The following is an 18375-nucleotide window of genomic DNA, read 5'->3' on the forward strand; positions in this document are numbered from 1 at the left end:
GGTCAGATTACTGCTTATCTTATCACAGAGTAATACAAGTTGTAGCACTGCATACTTTGTTTCTTAAAGCTCTAGGAATATGCTAACAGTGCCCTAATATTTAATTATTCAGGGCGTATAAAATCATAATAGCAACTAACAAACCCAGGAAGAGTACTTTTATTTTGTAGCACTAGTGTTATGAAAATATTTAATACATAATTATTAATGATAAAAATAGTAAAATGACACATGGAGTATTTATTATAGAAGTTCATATTAAATTTAATATTTATACCGGCTAAGAAAGAACATGAAGTTTCAAAGTTTTCTGAACATCTCTTCAGCTAATGTCGGCAGGGTTCAGGAACAATTAAGAACAAAATAAACAAGTATATTTGTCCCAGTACACCTTGGCTAATTAGTTTGTGGAACACAACACCACTGGGCCTCACCTGTGTCACCTTGCTTTCTAAAACAGCAAATACCACAGTGTGCTTAATATAATGTCTGTGCTCCAGACAGAAGTCACAAGTCTTTTCTGCTGAGAAACATTTTTGTTCATAAAGTGTTGTTTTGTACATAAATTAAACTGTTGGAGCCGTACCTCCCTGGGCTACATGAAAAGAGACATGGAAGAGCTCCCTGATAACGTAGCCCAGGCCTGTATGACGCTGACCCTGAGTAGCATCCTGCCCTCACCAAGAATGATACCACGGTATAAAGAAAAAATTCTCAATTTCAACAATTGGCTAAGTTTCTGGTGTCATTCAAAGGGGTTCCAGTGTTTGTCTGCCAGGGATGCCATGCTCGACAAGCCACCCTGCTTCACTAAAGACAGCTTGCACCTTTCATCCTTCGGCTTCCGAATACTGCCCAAGGCACTTGCCACCCCCATAGTGCCTTTTTTATGCAAGGCTTAAAAGAGAAACTCACTGCCGTAAATAGCACAAGTAACAAAAAACTGAGGGTAATGCTACTCAATGCCAGAAGTCTAAACCTCAAAATGCGTGCACTCAAGGCACTCCTCAGTATGGAGAAAATTGATATATGTGCAGTAACGGAAACCTGGTTTAAGGCTCCCGAGAGCACCCCAGCAATACCAGGCTGCAACTCATACCATACATTTCGGCCACAGAACCCGAACCGAAATACAAAAGGTGGAGGCGTATCCATATTCATCAAGGATACCCACACCTCCAGGTTAGTTGCACGGCACGATGCTTCAGAGATCATCCACGTGCAACTAACAACGGGCAATATTGCAATTCAAATTGTAGCTTGCTACAGATCACCCACCATGTCCCAGGACCCCCATTCCGTGTTTCTGGAAACACTGGGAAACATAAAGGTCCTACCAAAAACCCTAATATTGAGTGATTAGCAATTAGCCAAATATTAACTGGAAGAACTATTCAAGTACTAACTCCCTTGCCCAACATTTGCTAGAATTTATAAACTCTAACGCCCTGGTTCAACTGGTCAACACTCCCACCCGAGGTGACAACATACTGGACCTGGTCATCACCAACATGGGTGACCGGTGTTCCACACCTGAGGTCAACCCCTCACTGGTTAGATCTGACCATAAACAAATCACCTTGGATATCCACATTCCACCCCCACCCCTGGACAAGGAAACCACCATGAAAAACTTTTCAAAAGCAAACTGCACATTACTTAAGACAGAGGTGGAAAGTTTCAAAGCCCCCATGCTAAAGGATAACACTGTCCAAGCTGCAAAATCCTTTACTAATGCATTCTATGGGCACCTACAAGAATGCATGGATCATGCTATCCCAAGCAAAACCAAGACTCACTCCTCCAAGAAAAGGAAACCAGTCTGGTGGACTCCTGCCATAAACAAGCTATACAATAGAAGGAGGAAACTAGTACAGAAAAGAGTAAAATCCCAAGAAGGGAAGACATTCTTGATCAGTATCAGCAAGAAACTACAATCCCTCATAAAATCATTCAAGGCGAGCTTCGAAAGAAAAATTTCCAAGGATTCCAAAGATAACCACAAGGCATTCTTTAACTATGTCAAGAATCTAACTGGCAATGCTCAGATCTGCTCTGAGTTAGTGCAGAATGGCACAAAATACACTGAACTGACTGATATTGCCAACATCCTGGCAGACAGGTTTAGTGCAAACTTCACCCCCCCTCATCCCCAAAAGGGCTCATAACCATAACAGAAGAGTGTAGAGTCGCTGAAACCACAGACACTCAGGTTAAAACAGCCCTCTCCACAGCCAAAAACACAGCATCAATAGGACTGGACGGTGTCCCAGGCTACATCCTACATGAGCTCAAAGATGAACTAACCCCTCACCTACACACACTGTTCAAACTCAGCCTCTCCACAGGCTACATACCCACAGAGTGATGCACAGCAATGGTTATTCTGCTCCACAAAGGTGGAGCCACAACAGAACCTGGGAACTATCGCCCTATAAGCCTGACTAGCTTGGTCTTCAAGGCTATGGAGCACATCATCATGGAACTTATTAAAAGAGACATTGGGAACCTCCAAACACTGGACCCTACCCAGTTTGGCTTTGTTAGGGGCAGATCATGCCTCCTAAACCTGTTGGACTTCTTTGAAATGGTTACCAAGGCTATAGATGAGGGAAAAGTGGTACACACAGCCTACCTAGACCTCGCAAAGGCCTTTGGCACCATTCCCCATGCTGGTATTATAGACAAGCTCACCAGCCTGAACATAAATTCCTACGTCACAAGATGGGTTGCCAACTGGCTCACGAACAGAATCCACATGGTGAGAGTTGCGGGAGCTAGGTCCGAGTCTAAACCAGTTACAAGTGGCGTTCCCCAGGGCTCAGTTCTAGGACTCCTCCTGTTCGGCATATACTTCTCAGAGGTACAGGCAAGCACAGGAGAACTATGGCTGACCAAGTTCACAGACGACTGTAAACTAGGGGCTATAACTGACTCTCCGCCTGACACAGACATCCTCCAAAAGGGTCTCACTGAGACAGATACCTGGTGTCAAAATCAAGGCCTCAAGCTAAATGCCAAAAAGTGTATAGTCATCCCCTTTGGAAAAAATGAACTACCCACAAACTACCACATAGGTGGTAGTCCCCTAAATACGGAAAACGTAATAAGGGATCTGGGGACCCAAGTAGATAGTAATCTCCCCTTTGATAATCACATTGCCAAAGTGGTTAGAAAAACCTTTTACGTGGCCCACCTAATCACAAAAGGGTTTGCATCCAGATCAAAAGAGGTCATTGTACCCCGCTACTCATCACTCATCAGACCCATCATAAGAGTACAATACCCCATTTGGGATGTACCTTACAAGACACCTGCAACAGCTGGAAAGACCACAGAAGTACCTCACCCAAGCAACCGCTACCCCAAAACAAAACATGTGCAACACATAGCTCACAAAGCCAGTGTGCCAAACAGTCACAGCCCTTAAGGCTAAACAACACACCTGATACACTTGTAATAGGTGACTCTATCATCAGGCACACTGACGTCCTGCTCACCAGGCTGAACAAGGAGAAGGTCATGGTGAGCTGCCTGTCAGGCGCTAGGATCCGCCACATAACACAAGCACTCAGGTCACTCCAAGGCAAGTACAAATATGACTCAGTCATTGTCCATGCTGGTGTGAATGACCTGAGACGTATCTCCCTGGACTACATGAAAAGAGACATAGAGGAGCTCTCTGAGCATGTAGCCCAGGCCGGTATGACACTGACCTTGAGTAGCATCTTATCCTCACCAAGAATGATGCCACAATATGAAGACAAGATGATCAATTTCAACAACTGGCTTAAGTATTGGTGTCATTCAAAGGGGATCCAATGCCTGTCAGCCTGGGATGACATGCTCGACAAGCCATGATGCTTCGCTAGGGAGGGCTTGCACCTGTCACCCCTGGGCTTTCGGATATTGGCAAAGGCTCTTGCCACCCCCATAGTGCCTTTTTTAGGCAAGGCTCAAAAGACAAACCCACCTCCATAGGTATCACAAGGGATAAGAAACTAAGAGTAATGCTACTCAATGCCAGAAGTCTAAACCTCAAGATGCACGACTGAAACTCTCCTTAGCATGGAGAACATCGATATCTGTGCAGTAACAGAAACCTGGTTCAAGGCTCCCGAGAGCACCCCAGCACTACCAGGTTATACCTCATACCATGTTTTTCGCCCCAAAACTTGGACCGAACCACAAAAGGAGGGGAGTATCAATATTCACAAAGATACCCACACCTCCAGGTTGGTGGCACAGCACGAAGCATCAGAGACTATCCATGTGCAACTAACAGTGGGTAAAACTGCCTTCCAGTTTATAGCCTGCTACAGACCACCCTCCCAAACCCAGGAACCCCACTCGGCCTTCCTGAGAACACTGGAAAATATGAAGGTCTCTCCAAACACCATCATATTGGGTGACTTCAACTACCCAAACATAGACTGGGAGCATTACTCTAGCTCTAACACCCTAGCCCAAAGGTTTCTAGAATTTATAAACTCAAATGCTATGGAACAACTTGTTACCACTCCCACAAGAGGGGAAAACATACTGGACCTGATCATCACCTACATGGGGACTCTATGCTCCAGACCAGAAGTGTATCCCTCACTGCTAAGATCAGACCATAAACTAATCTCACTAGATATTCACATCCTGACCCCAGCCCCTACCCAGAAAACCACAGTGAAAAACTTCTCTAAAGCAAATTTCACACTCCTCAAAACCGAGGTGGAATCCTTCAAAGCCCCTGGGCCTGTGGAAAATACGGCCCAGACCACAGAATCCTTTATAAACGCATTCTATGAACACATTCAGGAATGCATGGATCATGCAATCCCAAATAAAACCAAGACCCAATCCTCCAAAGGCAGGCGTCCTGTCTGGTGGACCCCAGCCATAAACAAACTATACAATAGAAGGAGGAAGCTACTACATGATAGAGCAAATTCCCAAAAAGGGAAGGCATCTCTGATCAGTATTAGCAAAAAACTATGGGCACTCGTAAAATCGTCTAAGGCCATCTTCGAGAGAAAAATTACACAGGACACTAGGAATAATCACAAGGCTTTCTTTAGTTATGTTAGGAACCTGGGTGGGAATTCCCAGATAGGCTCAGAATTAGTCCAAAATGACAAAAAATACAGCGAACCCACAGACATTGCCAACATCCTAGCTGACAGGTTCAGCGCAACCTTCTCCCCCCTTCTCCACCAAAAGGGCAAATATCTATCCCAGCAGAGTGCTGCCCCCCTGACATCTCAGATGCTCAGGTAAGAGCCGCCCTCTCCAAAGCAAAGAACACAGCATCAATGGGACCAGATGGTGTCCCGGGCTGCGTCCTACATGAACTCCAAGAAGAACTAAACCCAAACATAAAACTACTGTTCAATCTCAGCCTTACTACAGGATATGTACACAAAGAGTGGCGTACAGCAACAGTGGTCCCTTTCCACATCCACAAAGGTGGTGCCTCAACGGATCCTGGAAACTATCGCCCTATAAGCCTGACTAGCTTGGTCTGCAAAGCTATGGAAAGGATCATCATGGACCTCATAAATAAAGATATTGGGGACCTATAGACACTGGATCCTACTCAGTTCGGCTTTGTTAAGGGCAGATCCTGCCTCTTAAACCTGGTCGATTTCTTTGAAACAGTCACCAAGGCCATTGATGAGGAGAAGGTGGTCCACACAGCCTACCTGGACCTCACAAAAGCCTTCGGTACAATATCCCACTCGGGCATTATAGATAAGCTCACCAGCTTAAATATAAACCCCTATGTCACTAGATGGGATGCAAACTGGCTCAAGGACAGAACCCACATCGTTAGAATTGCTGGAGTCATGTCAGACTCCAAACCAGTTACAAGTGGCATCCCACAAGGCTCAGTCCTCAGACCTCTCTTCTTCGGTATATATTTCTCGGAGGTACAGGCCAACATGGAAGGGCTGTGGCTGACCAAGTTCACAGATGACTGCAAACTGGGCGCCATAATCGACTCTCCAGCCGACACAAGCATCCTACAAAAGGGCCTCATAGAAACAGACAACTGGTGCCAGAGCCATGGCCTCAAGCTAAATGCCAAAAAGTGTATAGTCATCCCCTTTGGCAAAAACAAAGTGCCCACACATTACCACATAGGTGGTAATCCATTAAGTACGGAAGAAGAAATTAGGGACCTGGGGACCCAAGTTGATAGCAATCTCTCATTCGACAACCACGTGGCCAAAGTGGTTAGAAAAACATTTTATATAGCCCACCTAATTATGAAGGGATTCACATCTAGATCAGGGGAGGTCATCGTGCCTCTTTACTCATCCCTCATAAGACCCATAATTGAGTACAATGCCCCTTTTGGGATGTACCTTACCAGACACCTGCAGCAACTGGAAAGACCCCAAAAGTACCTCACCAAGAGGATCAAAGGGCTCAAACAGATGCCATATGCTGCCCGGTTAAAGAAACTCCAGCTCTATTTAGTGGCATACCGCTTGCTCAGAGGCGATCTGTGCCTGACCGTATAAAGCCATGTCCAACCCGGAATTAATGGACATGCTGCACCTCAGAAAATCCAAATCCCATCGAGCTACATGCTCGAGAGACTTGAACCTCAGCACTGAAATAAATAGGACATGCTGGAGGGACAGATTCATAACCCAGAGGCTCCCTTCACTCTGGAATAAAATCCCAGTCCAGGTTAGGCAGAGTCCCTCATTGACTCTCTTCAAGAGGAATCTTGATGAGTGGATGGAAGATCATAGATTTACCCCGGGTATCACTTCTGTGTCACTGTTAGACAGAGGCACAGTATACTAACCTCGAAAAAGGGCAAAGCAAAATTCATTTAAAATGGGTGGCGAAAGCCAAACACACTCTGGCTAGGCTTATAAATGCCCTAGGGCAGATAGCCTAGTATGAACCTATGAACCAAGAGGATCACTGGCATCAAACAGATGCCCTATGCAGCTCGACTGAAGAAACTCCAGCTGTACTCGGTTGCATACCGCCTACTCAGAGGTGATCTGTGCCTGACATACAAGACCATGTCCAACCCAGAATTGATGGACATGCTCCACCTAAAGAAAACCTTATTCCCTCGAGCCACATGCTCTAGGGATCTAAACCTCACCACAACAATAAATAGGACGTGCCGGAGGGATAGATTCCTGTCCCAGAGACTTCCCATGCTTTGGAACAATATTCCAGTCTACATTAGGCAGAGCTCCTCTCTAACACTCTTCAAAAGAAACCTTGATGAGTGGATGGGAAACAGAAAGTTTACCTCGGGGACCCCTTCAGTGGCTCTGCTGGACAGAGGCACAGGGAACTAATCTAAGGGGGCGGCGAAAGGCAACACATTCTGACTAGGCTTATAAATTCCTTTGGGCAGATAGCCTAGTACCTACCTATGAACCTATATTGAAGGATGAAATATTGGTAAATTATCAGGAAAGGAAACAACACATAATAATGCAGTGAAAAGAACAGAAAGAAGGAATTCTGGAGAGGGAATAAAGGAAATGATATAATCATATATTTTCTAGGGAATTAATAAGGTAATGAAGTAATGCTTTTCATAAAGAAAGGAAGGAAGACAGATAATATTCTAGCTTTCTGTATGAAGTATTTTATTTCCAGTAACAATGTCAGAGAAATAAAAAATCACTGTCATGTTTCCTGCCGACAATACATACCCCACATGTTGCTGCACTCTGTTCATCTGACTGTAATAGCAGATCACAAGCTCTGATGACAGACTCAGGAAACTATATAATGGCTGTGTTTGTTGGGGTATTGTAATTCCTGACCAGGCAAGCAAAAACTTTTCACAAGGTTTCCTGGAACAGTTTGGCTGTCTTTTGAGCAAGAAATGCACAACAGGCAACGTATCTTGGTACATTATGAGTTTAATTTCAGAACAAAAAGATTATAGCACCTTGAAAAAAAATCCTAGTTCTCTACACCATAGTGTACTTGCAAGCATAGCAGGTACACTGCACTGCATGCATATAAATACATTTCATTGTCTGCCCGGTTCCTATGTTATCTGCTAACACTGAATTGCAGACGTGCAGAGGAAACAGAACCATAAGTGGAATACCTCCCAAAAAGGGGGCATTTAAAGCCTCTTGATGACAGTTCTAGAGTAAATCATCAACATTCAGAATGAATGCACAATTAAAAAAAATGTTTGACTTCAGAAGAGAAAATGTAAAAAAATATGCTTTATGTTGAAGGAAGCCCCTACCACACACCCACTTTACCTACTTATAAATTCCAACTACAAAACACAACACTGGGAAAAGGAAATATCTAATTAGTTGAAGTTTGTTTTCTTTAATGTTCATTTACAAATGCAGCAAAGTTTCTAGTTCAGCTGTGTCAGCATGAGCCCTCTCGGTGCCTTTTAAGGCTGCCACTGCTACACAGCCATAACTGTGGAAAGACTATAGTTCGAATACTACAATGATCTGTGTTTATTCTTTGGTCAGGAATGTTTCTGCATTTGCTAATTGCACTGTGAATACAGACCACTCTGTGCACTGCTAAAATTCTAACAGTTGCTCTCAAGTCCCATTTCTCAGCTTGTGTTGGAAAACAATAAAACAGCTGTACAAAGAAGAATATGTGGTGCTTGAACAGCATTGAAACCCAATTTCATTACACTTAGAAAAGTGGAAAACTATAAAAATAGTTCCTCTAAAAAATTCTGGAATATGAGTTTGACCACTAATGTCACATATGCAAATTCACATTACAGTTGTTTAAACATACCTCAAAACTGACTGAGCCATTATGGTCTGTATCAAATGCCTCAAACAGAAAGTGTGCATATGTGCTAGAATCTGAAATAGAGAAATAGAGAGGTTTATTTTTTGGAGTTTCAAATATCTGCATTGTTGATACCAAAAAGCAGTAGTGTGTGACAAAAAATAAATCAAAACATAAGATGACATTATTTTTATATTTATTGTCTATTGTGACCCCTTGCTGACATGGCATTCTTATTCTGTAATATCAGAATATGCCCTGGAAACAGCCTGAGACTTTCCATTTTATTTAAATTTATCATGTCACATTTCCAAAACAGCAATGGCAAATATCAAATATCATATATATTGAAGGACAGATATGTATGAGAAGCCAAAAAAGTACAAAACCAGCTTATTTATGAGTAATAAAAACTTTTTTATTCATTTTTGTTCATTTCTGTAAACTCTTTTTAACATTATAGTGGCAAAAACTAAACTTTGATGAAATTCTACAAAACTAAGGAAAACACTCAGTTGCCTGGTATATTCTGCAGGAGTGCAAAATCATGATACCAAAATTCTGAACATTTATTTTATTTTTAATTAATGTATTTATTTATTTCACTAGGTTAGTTCAACCTGGCCTGTGGTTTATTTTCAGTGGATACCTGAGGTGGGACACCAAGGAATTTTTTTTAGCATTCCTTGACCTCACTATCTGCTGATCATCAGCCCCATTTTTATCCAGTTTACCCATTCATTCCTGATAACCAGGGTAAATGTTGATTGGAGGGGCCAACATTCAGACAGTCACTAGGGAAATTCGAGGGTTTTCACTTTAGCCATACATTTCTCTGGGGATGCCAAACTCATGGAGTGGAAAGGGGACATGTAATGGGCTGAGTGTGCTGGACATCCTGCACTTTCCCAAAGGAAGCTTCCAGCAAGGAGTCCTGCCCCTCCCACCAAACATGGAATTCAAAGAAACTTTATTGTCATTTAGGACCACATAAGTGCAGCCTAAACAAAATTACAAATGCCAGCTCCTGACAGAAATGCGGTGCAAATAACAGATACAGTGGTAACAGAGAATAACATAAGAAAGAAAATAACAACACATATGACATGCAAAAGGTAGCTCACATTACAAAAATACACTCAATACCCATTATCCAATGATAAATAATAAATAAATAAATACCCACCACCAAACCCCTTCACTATTAAAATAGAGAATAAATAGAGACTAGTCAATAGCAGCTGTTTAGTTACCATATTGCACTTGTTAACCTTAGCCGTGACTCAGTATAGCCATCATATTGCATAATAGTAATACTGGTAATTGCTCAGAGCAGCAGGATTTAAAAAAAAAAAAAAGATGCTTCAATGTATCAGGTATCCACCCTCTGTAATTGCTTCTTCTCAGCAACTGTGCAGTTACTGAGCCATGCTATGAAGTTGCTAATGAGGATGCTTTTGATAGGTCCCCTGTAAAACGTGGTAAGAACAGACAGTGGGAGCCTGGCGTTTTTGAGCTTTTTCAGGAGGTGAAGCCTCTGTGGAGCTTTCTTGACTATATGATTGGTATTAACAGTCCGGGAGAGGTCATCTAAGATGTGAAGGGCCAGGAACTTGGTTGTTTTGACGTTCTGTACTACCTCCCCTTTGATAGTGAGTGGTTGGTGAACTGTTGCCTTTCTCCTGAAGTCCATAATAATTTTTTTGCTCTTATTAACATTCAGGTCCAGATTGTTCCTGTCACAGGCAATTAAAGTGTTCAACTCATCCCTGTAGTTATGTTCATCTCCACCACTAATGAGACCCACAACTGTGGTATCATCAGCAAATTTTATAATATGGTTTGACTTATGTTTTGCAGTACAGTCATGGGTGAGGATGGTGAAGAGCAAGGGCTGAGCACACAACCTTGGGGAATGCCAGTATTTAGGACTATACATTGAGAGGTGTTGTTTCCAGTGCATGTCTATTGGGGCCTACCAATCAGAAAGTCAAGTGTCCTTGTTTATCCCGAGTTTCACAAACTTATCCACCAGTTACATTGGGAAAGTGGCTACTGTGCTCTTCATTTGAGAAATCGCACTTACTTGCTTGTTCCCTGACTGCCCACAAGCCCCCCCTCCTCTGAGTGGAATTTCTCTGACTCTTTGCTGCATGGGAAAAGGATTTTGGTGTTGTTCCAAAATGGCGGAGGAAATGTGTTGGACAGTAATGCTCAACAGGCGCTAATTTTTGAGCCTAGTGAATCAGTGGTGTTCAGACACAAACAATACCACCAGGAACTAGCTGCAGAGCAAATAACATTATTCCAGAAATGGACCACCGCACAGAAAGACTGGCTGCAGCATGACAATGCCTTCATCAGTCTGACACAAACAGTGAATCTCTATGTTTTAATACCCCACACCAATTATGTGATAAGAAGCAGAATATCAAATTGCTTCCTAAATCAAACATTTAGAACAAGTTAAATATCTCTAAACAGCTTTGAAACATTTGGGGTTAGACTTCATAAGCACAAAATGAAAAACAGTGCATAATAAACTTTAGAAGGTTCTCAAAAATATGATGTAATATAACATACACATTTTAGCAATCTGTGATCAGAATAACAGAAACACAAACACTGTTACATATAAAGACTATGTAGAATGGTAAATACCCATTTGTAATGGCAAATGCATACAAAACCATTCATATTAAAGTAAAAACTCTGGTAAAATAAAATTGGATCAATGAGATTTCCCAGTTAACGGTAGATCTAGTGGGCACTAGTGGCCTAAATCTAGAATAACTGCCAGTTACTTACAAGTTATCTTATATTCTGCACCAAACTAATATTTCTACTGGCTTCTTGTGGCCAAAATCTAAAACAGTCATCAGTTATACTGCAGTGCCCAAACTTCCAATTTCAAAAATTATATATCAGAAAACAGCAGACAGAAATCTAGTTCAGCTCTTGTGAATCACATACCTTTGGCAACAGATCAATATAGACTGCTGGTCCAAAAAAAAAAAAAAAAAAAAAAATATATATATATATATATATATATATATATATATATATATATACACACACACACACACACACACACACACACACACGTGTGTGTGTTTGTTGTTGTTTATTTATCATTTCTAAATGCCGTGGTGGTACGGCAGTAGCGCTGTTACCTCACAGCAAGAGGTTCTCCCATTCGATTCTTGGCATGGCTTGAGAGTGCCTTCTGTGTGGAGTCTGCATGTCCTCCCCGCTGTTGGGTAGCATTCGAAAGACATGCGTGCATAAATGGGCGTGCCTTTGTTGAAGGTTGGGCATCGAGCTGGCACCTCGGCGTTTTGTAAAAATCTACTGCCAATCATTAGCGGACCGGAGTTCCGCTGTGGTGACCCCTTACCAGGAAAAAGCCAAAAGACAAACAACATATCAGAAAACAGCAGACAGAAATCTAGTTTAACTCTTGTGAATCACATACCTTTGGCAACAGATCAATATAGACTGCTGGTCCAAAAAAAAAAAACATATACATATATATATATATATATATATATATATATATACACGCACACATATGTGTGTGTGTGTGTGTGTGTGTGTGTGTGCGCGTGTGTTTGTTGTTGTTTATTTATCATTTCTTATATGCTAGGCTATATATGTATTAAACTCTGTGACGATATGAGGTAGTGCCAGCTACGCCAGGAGGAGTAGGGCAGTGGATGTGTAGCATATGCCAGCATAGCTAGCTGGAGTTTTGTAAAGAATTATATGTAATTTGTATATCAAACTGATTTGTACACATGCTTGTGTTGAAAATGCCTTTGTAAAGCTGCTTGTTTTAAAAAATGTACCAACAGTGGGTCCTGCTGGACAGAAAAAATACACCTGTATGTCAGAATGCATTGTAACTGTTGAAAAGAATATACTGTAACAGAGGATACTGGAATAGAAGGGGTTATTCTCAGTCCAGTTAACTCTGAAAAATAGTCTGAAATGAAATTACCTGGTTTAGGCCATAAAGATTGTATGTTACAGTTCTGGTTGCAGCCAGGGACAAAATGTCTGTGAAAACCAGGACTAGGAATCTTACTGCATTGTTCTTAGGGGCGAACTAATTGCTAGCCTGGAAGGGTGGAAGTTTTTGAAATGGTTTTATAGCTTTCAGATGCTATAACACATCCTAGCAAAGCTACATGTATGTGTATTATAACACCTGTGTGTTAGATTAATTAGTTCAGTTTCTAGCAAAGGGGGTAGTGTGGGAACCAGAAGTCAGATCACCAGATGTATGTGATGTCATTCTGTAAGTCAGCAATGAAATGGTGTTTTAGTACTAGATGACACAAAAGTCTCAGGGCAGTCTGTTTTTGAAACCTGACAAAGAAGGGCCTCCTATACTAGAATGGTCACAGTTGGGGACTCTTGTCATACCATCACTTCAATTGTTCTGGCTTTTTTTAGTCTTTCCTTGTTCTCATATTTCTTTTCTAATGAACAAGTGTGGTTGGACATTATACAGTTCTTTGAAGTGACCCTTGGTTAGGTAAGATGAAATATAACAGCTTTATAGTTTTTGTGTAAAACAAGTGGTCAGTGACTTGGGATCTCTGGTTTTGTAGTCTTTTATCCTTTAAAAATTCTTCAGATGTTACTGTCATCATTCAGACAGACACATTATCACAGTGGTGTCCATATGTCTCAAGGTGTACTTCATTAAAAGGAATGTTCATAAGTTTGTGTCTAAAATCCATGTGCTTCACAGTTTCACATCGAAATGGTCTGTCACATGTTCAGTGGTAAGAAGTTTTATTTTAACAGATATCTTTGGTATATAGGTTCATGGGTTTCATAGGTTCATACTAGGCTATCTGCCCTAGGGCATTTATAAGCCTAGCCAGAGTGTGTTTTGCTTTCGCCACCCATTTTAAATGAATTTTGCTATGCCCTTTTTCGAGGTTAGTATACTGTGCCTCTGTCTAACAGTGACACAGAAGTGATACCCAGGGTAAAGGGATGGCTTGCACCTGTCACCCCTGGGCTTTAGGATATTGGCAAAGGCTCTTGCCACCCCCATAGTGCCTTTTTTGGGCAAGGCTCAAAAGACAAACCCACCTCCATAGGTATCACAAGGGATAAGAAACTAAGAGTAATGCTACTCAACGCCAGAAGTCTAAACCTCAAGATGCACACACTCAAAACTCTCCTTAGCATGGAGAACATCAATATCTGTGCAGTAACAGAAACCTGGTTCAAGTCTCCCGAGAGCACCCCCGCACTACTAGGTTATACCTCATACCATGATCTTCGGCCCCAAAACTTGGAGCGAAGCACAAAAGGAGGGGGAGTATCAATATTCGTCAAAGATACCCACACCTCTAGGTTGGTGGCACAGCATGAAGCATCAGAGATTATCCATGTGCAACTAACAGTGGGTAAAACTGCCTTCCAGTTTATAGCCTGCTACAGACTACCCTCCCAAACCCAGGAACCCCACTCGGCCTTCCTGAGAACACTGGAAAATATGAAGGTCTCTCCAAACACCATTATATTGGGCGACTTCAACTACCCAAACATAGACTGGGAGCATTACTCTAGCTCCAACACCCTAGCCCAAAGGTTCCTAGAATTTATAAACTCAAATGCTATGGAACAACTTGTTACCACTCCCACAAGAGGGGAAAACGTACTGGACCTGATCATCACCAACATGGGGGCTCTATGCTCCAGACCAGAAGTGTATCCCTCACTGGTAAGATCAGACCATAAACTAATCTCACTGGATATTCACATCTCGACCCCACCCCCTGCCCAGAAAACCAAAGTGAAAAACTTCTCTAAAGCAAATTTCACACTCCTCAAAACCGAGGTGGAATCCTTCAAAGCCCCTGGGCCTGTGGAAAATACGACCCAGACCGCAGAATCCTTTATAAACGCATTCTATGAACACCTTCAGGAATGCATGGATCATGCAATCCCAAATAAAACCAAGACCCAATCCTCCAAAGGCAGGCATCCTGTCTGGTGGACCCCAGCCATAAACAAACTATACAATAGAAAGAAGAAGCTACTGCATGATAGAGCAAAATCCCAAAAAGGAATATAATACTGAATCATAGCAAATCATCAAAAGAACCTTTCACAAGAATAAAGTATTGCATTTTAACCATTCTGTGAGTTTCCTAGTTGACAAACTTGGCAAGCTGTTTCTAAATGTTCCACAGTTTACCTGTTTGCTTCGCATCATGACAGGTAGTGTTCTACATTTTGGAGATGGAAGGTTGAGTGGTGTCTGACATGATGTGTTTTAATTATTTTTTAGTTTTGTTTTTCTTTGTGTTGTGAGTTGCACTTAGCCATCAGAGTTAAAGAAGAAAAAATGTTTTTCTCTACTGGGAACTGGCATAAGTGTTGAGTTTCTAAATGTGTGTTTATTTATGGAAATGATAAGAAACTTTAGCAAGGCAGCCTTACTGTAATGAAATCGATATATTTCTGTTTACTAAGTGTGTAAAAGCATTTTGCATATGGCATATATCCTAAGTATGTAAATGTGCAACACTTATATTAAATTTTCCATATTAGAACCCCTTAATTGGATGGCTAATAATATTCATCACTTTAGACAGATTACACTTCTTTTTGCTGGGACACTAGTACACTTTGTGCTTCATTTATGTGTTTGAAGATACAATGCTTCAAGACTCTGAGTTGGTCAGAATGTTGACTCCCACCATGCATCAGTTTTTGGATTTAACTCATATTTTGTCTTCATTCTCATAAAATGCTAGTCATTATCATTTCATAGATGTTAATGTTCAAACTATGCATATCAGTGCAAGATCTGTTGTACTGTTAACTTTTAATTAGGAGTTCTCTGGCTATTAAGGCTCTGAGCTGTTAATGAGCTGCTCCTGTCATCAAAAGTTCATGGGCGCAAATCCTTCTACCTCCATTAGATTGCTGGGTGACTTTGAGTGAGCAACTTAACCTAACAGGGTAGCTGGGTCACCCCTGAAAATGAACAGTTGGCCTAATAGGTTTACCTGGTGAACAAATAGATAACATTAAAAATAAGGGAGAAAATAGAGAAGCAATGCTTGGATTCTACTCTCAACTGTGCAGATATGTGCAGAATGTCCAGATTTTGGAGTCATATTTTTATATGCTTTACATAAAATTGTGGTTTTCTGAAAATTAGTGGTAATTAAAGACTGAAGTTTAAAAATAATAGCAGACATTTGAGTTACAGACTTCATATCCATCAGAAAATTCATGCTAATGCAAAACCTGTTATTCTGTCAACTTTCTAAGTTTATAAGAGCAATATTTAAAAAATGACCCTATATTTGGGCCTTTGTTGCTCTTTTATTTTATGTTTTTGTCCAGATTTCTTGCTCTAACAGGTTGAGGGGTACAGTGGAAGTCGGCAGCTATAATAAGGTAAACAAAGAACATTACTGGAAGTAGACAATAGGAAAGAAGTTAAGGGTGCAATCACTGATAGATGCAAAATGTGACAGAGGAAGTTATACAGCTAGCTAAGAAGTTAAGGGTACAATACTTGATAGGTGTAAAATGCGACAGAGGAAGTTACACGTCTAGCTAAGAAGTTAAGGGTGCAATCATTGATAGGTGTAAAATGCGACAGAGGAAGTTACATGTCTAGCTAAGAAGTTAATGGTGTAATCACTGATAGGTGTAAAATGAGAAAGAGGAAGTAATACATCTATATATGAAGTTAAGGGTGCAATCCTTGATAGGTGTAAAATGAGAAAGAGGAAGTTATACATCTATCTAAGAAATTAAGGGTGCAATCATTGATAGGTGTAAAATGAGACAGAGGAAGTCATACAGCTAGCTAAGAAGTTAATGATGTAATCACTGATAGATGTAAATTGAGACAGAGGACGTTATACATCTAGCTAAGAAGTTAATGGTGTAATCAATGGTAGGTGTAAAATGAGAGAGGACGTTATCCATCTATCTAAGAAGTTAAGGGTGCAATCATTGATAAGTGTAAAAATGAAACAGAGGAAGTTATACATCTAGCTAAGAAGTTAAGGGTCCAATCATTGATAGGTGTAAAATCAGAAAGAGGAAGTTATACATCTACCTAAGATGTTAAGGGTCCAATCATTGATAGGTGTAAAATTAGAAAGAGTAAGTTATACATCTACCTAAGAAATTAAGGGTGCAATCATTGATAGGTGTAAAATGAGAAAGAGGAAGTTATACATCTAGCTAAGAAGTTAAGGGTGCAATCATTGATAGGTGTAAAATGAGAAAGAGGAAGTTATACATCTATATATGAAGTTAAGGGTGCAATCCTTGATAGGTGTAAAATGAGAAAGAGGAAGTTATACATCTATCTAAGAAATTAAGGGTGCAATCATTGATAGGTGTAAAATGAGACAGAGGAAGTCATACAGCTAGCTAAGAAGTTAATGATGTAATCACTGATAGATGTAAATTGAGACAGAGGACGTTATACATCTAGCTAAGAAGTTAATGGTGTAATCAATGGTAGGTGTAAAATGAGAGAGAGGAAGTTATCCATCTATCTAAGAAGTTAAGGGTGCAATCATTGATAAGTGTAAAAATGAGACAGAGGAAGTTATACATCTAGCTAAGAAGTTAAGGGTCCAATCATTGATAGGTGTAAAATCAGAAAGAGGAAGTTATACATCTACCTAAGATGTTAAGGGTGCAATCATTGATAGGTGTAAAATGAGAAAGAGTAAGTTATACATCTACCTAAGAAATTAAGGGTGCAATCATTGATAGGTGTAAAATGAGAAAGAGGAAGTTATACATCTAGCTAAGAAGTTAAGGGTGCAACCATACCTCTCAACTGTCCCAAATTCCTCGGTTTTTACCGAGTTTTTGGGTCCAAATAATGAGGTGCCACGATTCCCGAGTGGCACCCCTTCATTTCCGATTTATTAGCACTTTTATTTTATTTTTTTTAACTTTTGTGCTTCGTGTGCTGACGCCATCACGTGCGCAATGACGTCAACACCACCAGCCTGTCGGAATGCTCCACGCACATACGTAGCAGATATTTATGGCTCTGCTTCAAATGCTTTAGCGAGCGGGAGTCACCAGAGCTGGAAAAGAGTTATGAGGCATCTGGGGATTTTATTTAGAAGAAGCTCGCTCTCGCTGTGGGGATTTGAGTTCGCTCACTGTGTCACCAGAGAAGGAAATGAGTTATGAGGAGTGTGGGATTTTATTTAGAAGAAGCTCGCTGTGGGGATTTGAGTTCGCTCACTGTGTTATTTAGAAGAAGGAAGACAACTGAGTTAGGAGGAGTTCGCTCGACTTTTATTTAGAGGTAAGTGTGTGTGTGTGTGTGTGTGTGTGTGTGTGTGTGTGGGTTGGAGAGAAACTTCAGTACTCCTGTCAGCCTTGACCAACCACTCTTAGGGAATAGGATCAGTTTAATAAATAGTGAAGTTTCTCACCTTGTAGTAAAAGACTCTGTGTAGTACACAGCATCACAAAAGACAGTATAAAATATTTTATGGTAGCATCATCACTTAGCACATCATATTTCTATCAGTGTACTGATTAAAAAAATAGAAGAGAAACATCATTAGGTGCCAAGAGGGA

The 18375-nt window shown here is 41.0% G+C and overlaps 1 protein-coding gene across 2 annotated transcripts in view; it reads right to left on the reverse strand.

Annotated features, from left to right (window-relative positions):
• Positions 1–18375, reverse strand: part of KCNIP2 (potassium voltage-gated channel interacting protein 2) — a 664190-nt gene that overhangs the window by 90369 nt on the left and 555446 nt on the right. For both annotated transcript variants that reach the window (XM_044056265.1, XM_044056264.1), the window contains exon 4: positions 8770–8840. In XM_044056265.1, coding sequence (XP_043912200.1) covers positions 8770–8840 — 71 coding nt within the window. The remainder of the gene's footprint in view (positions 1–8769; positions 8841–18375) is intronic.

Source organism: Protopterus annectens, chromosome 14.part0 (assembly GCF_019279795.1).
Source record: "Protopterus annectens isolate FY-2018-M chromosome 14.part0, PAN1.0, whole genome shotgun sequence".
In the NCBI taxonomy this organism is placed as follows: Eukaryota; Metazoa; Chordata; order Ceratodontiformes; family Protopteridae; genus Protopterus; species Protopterus annectens.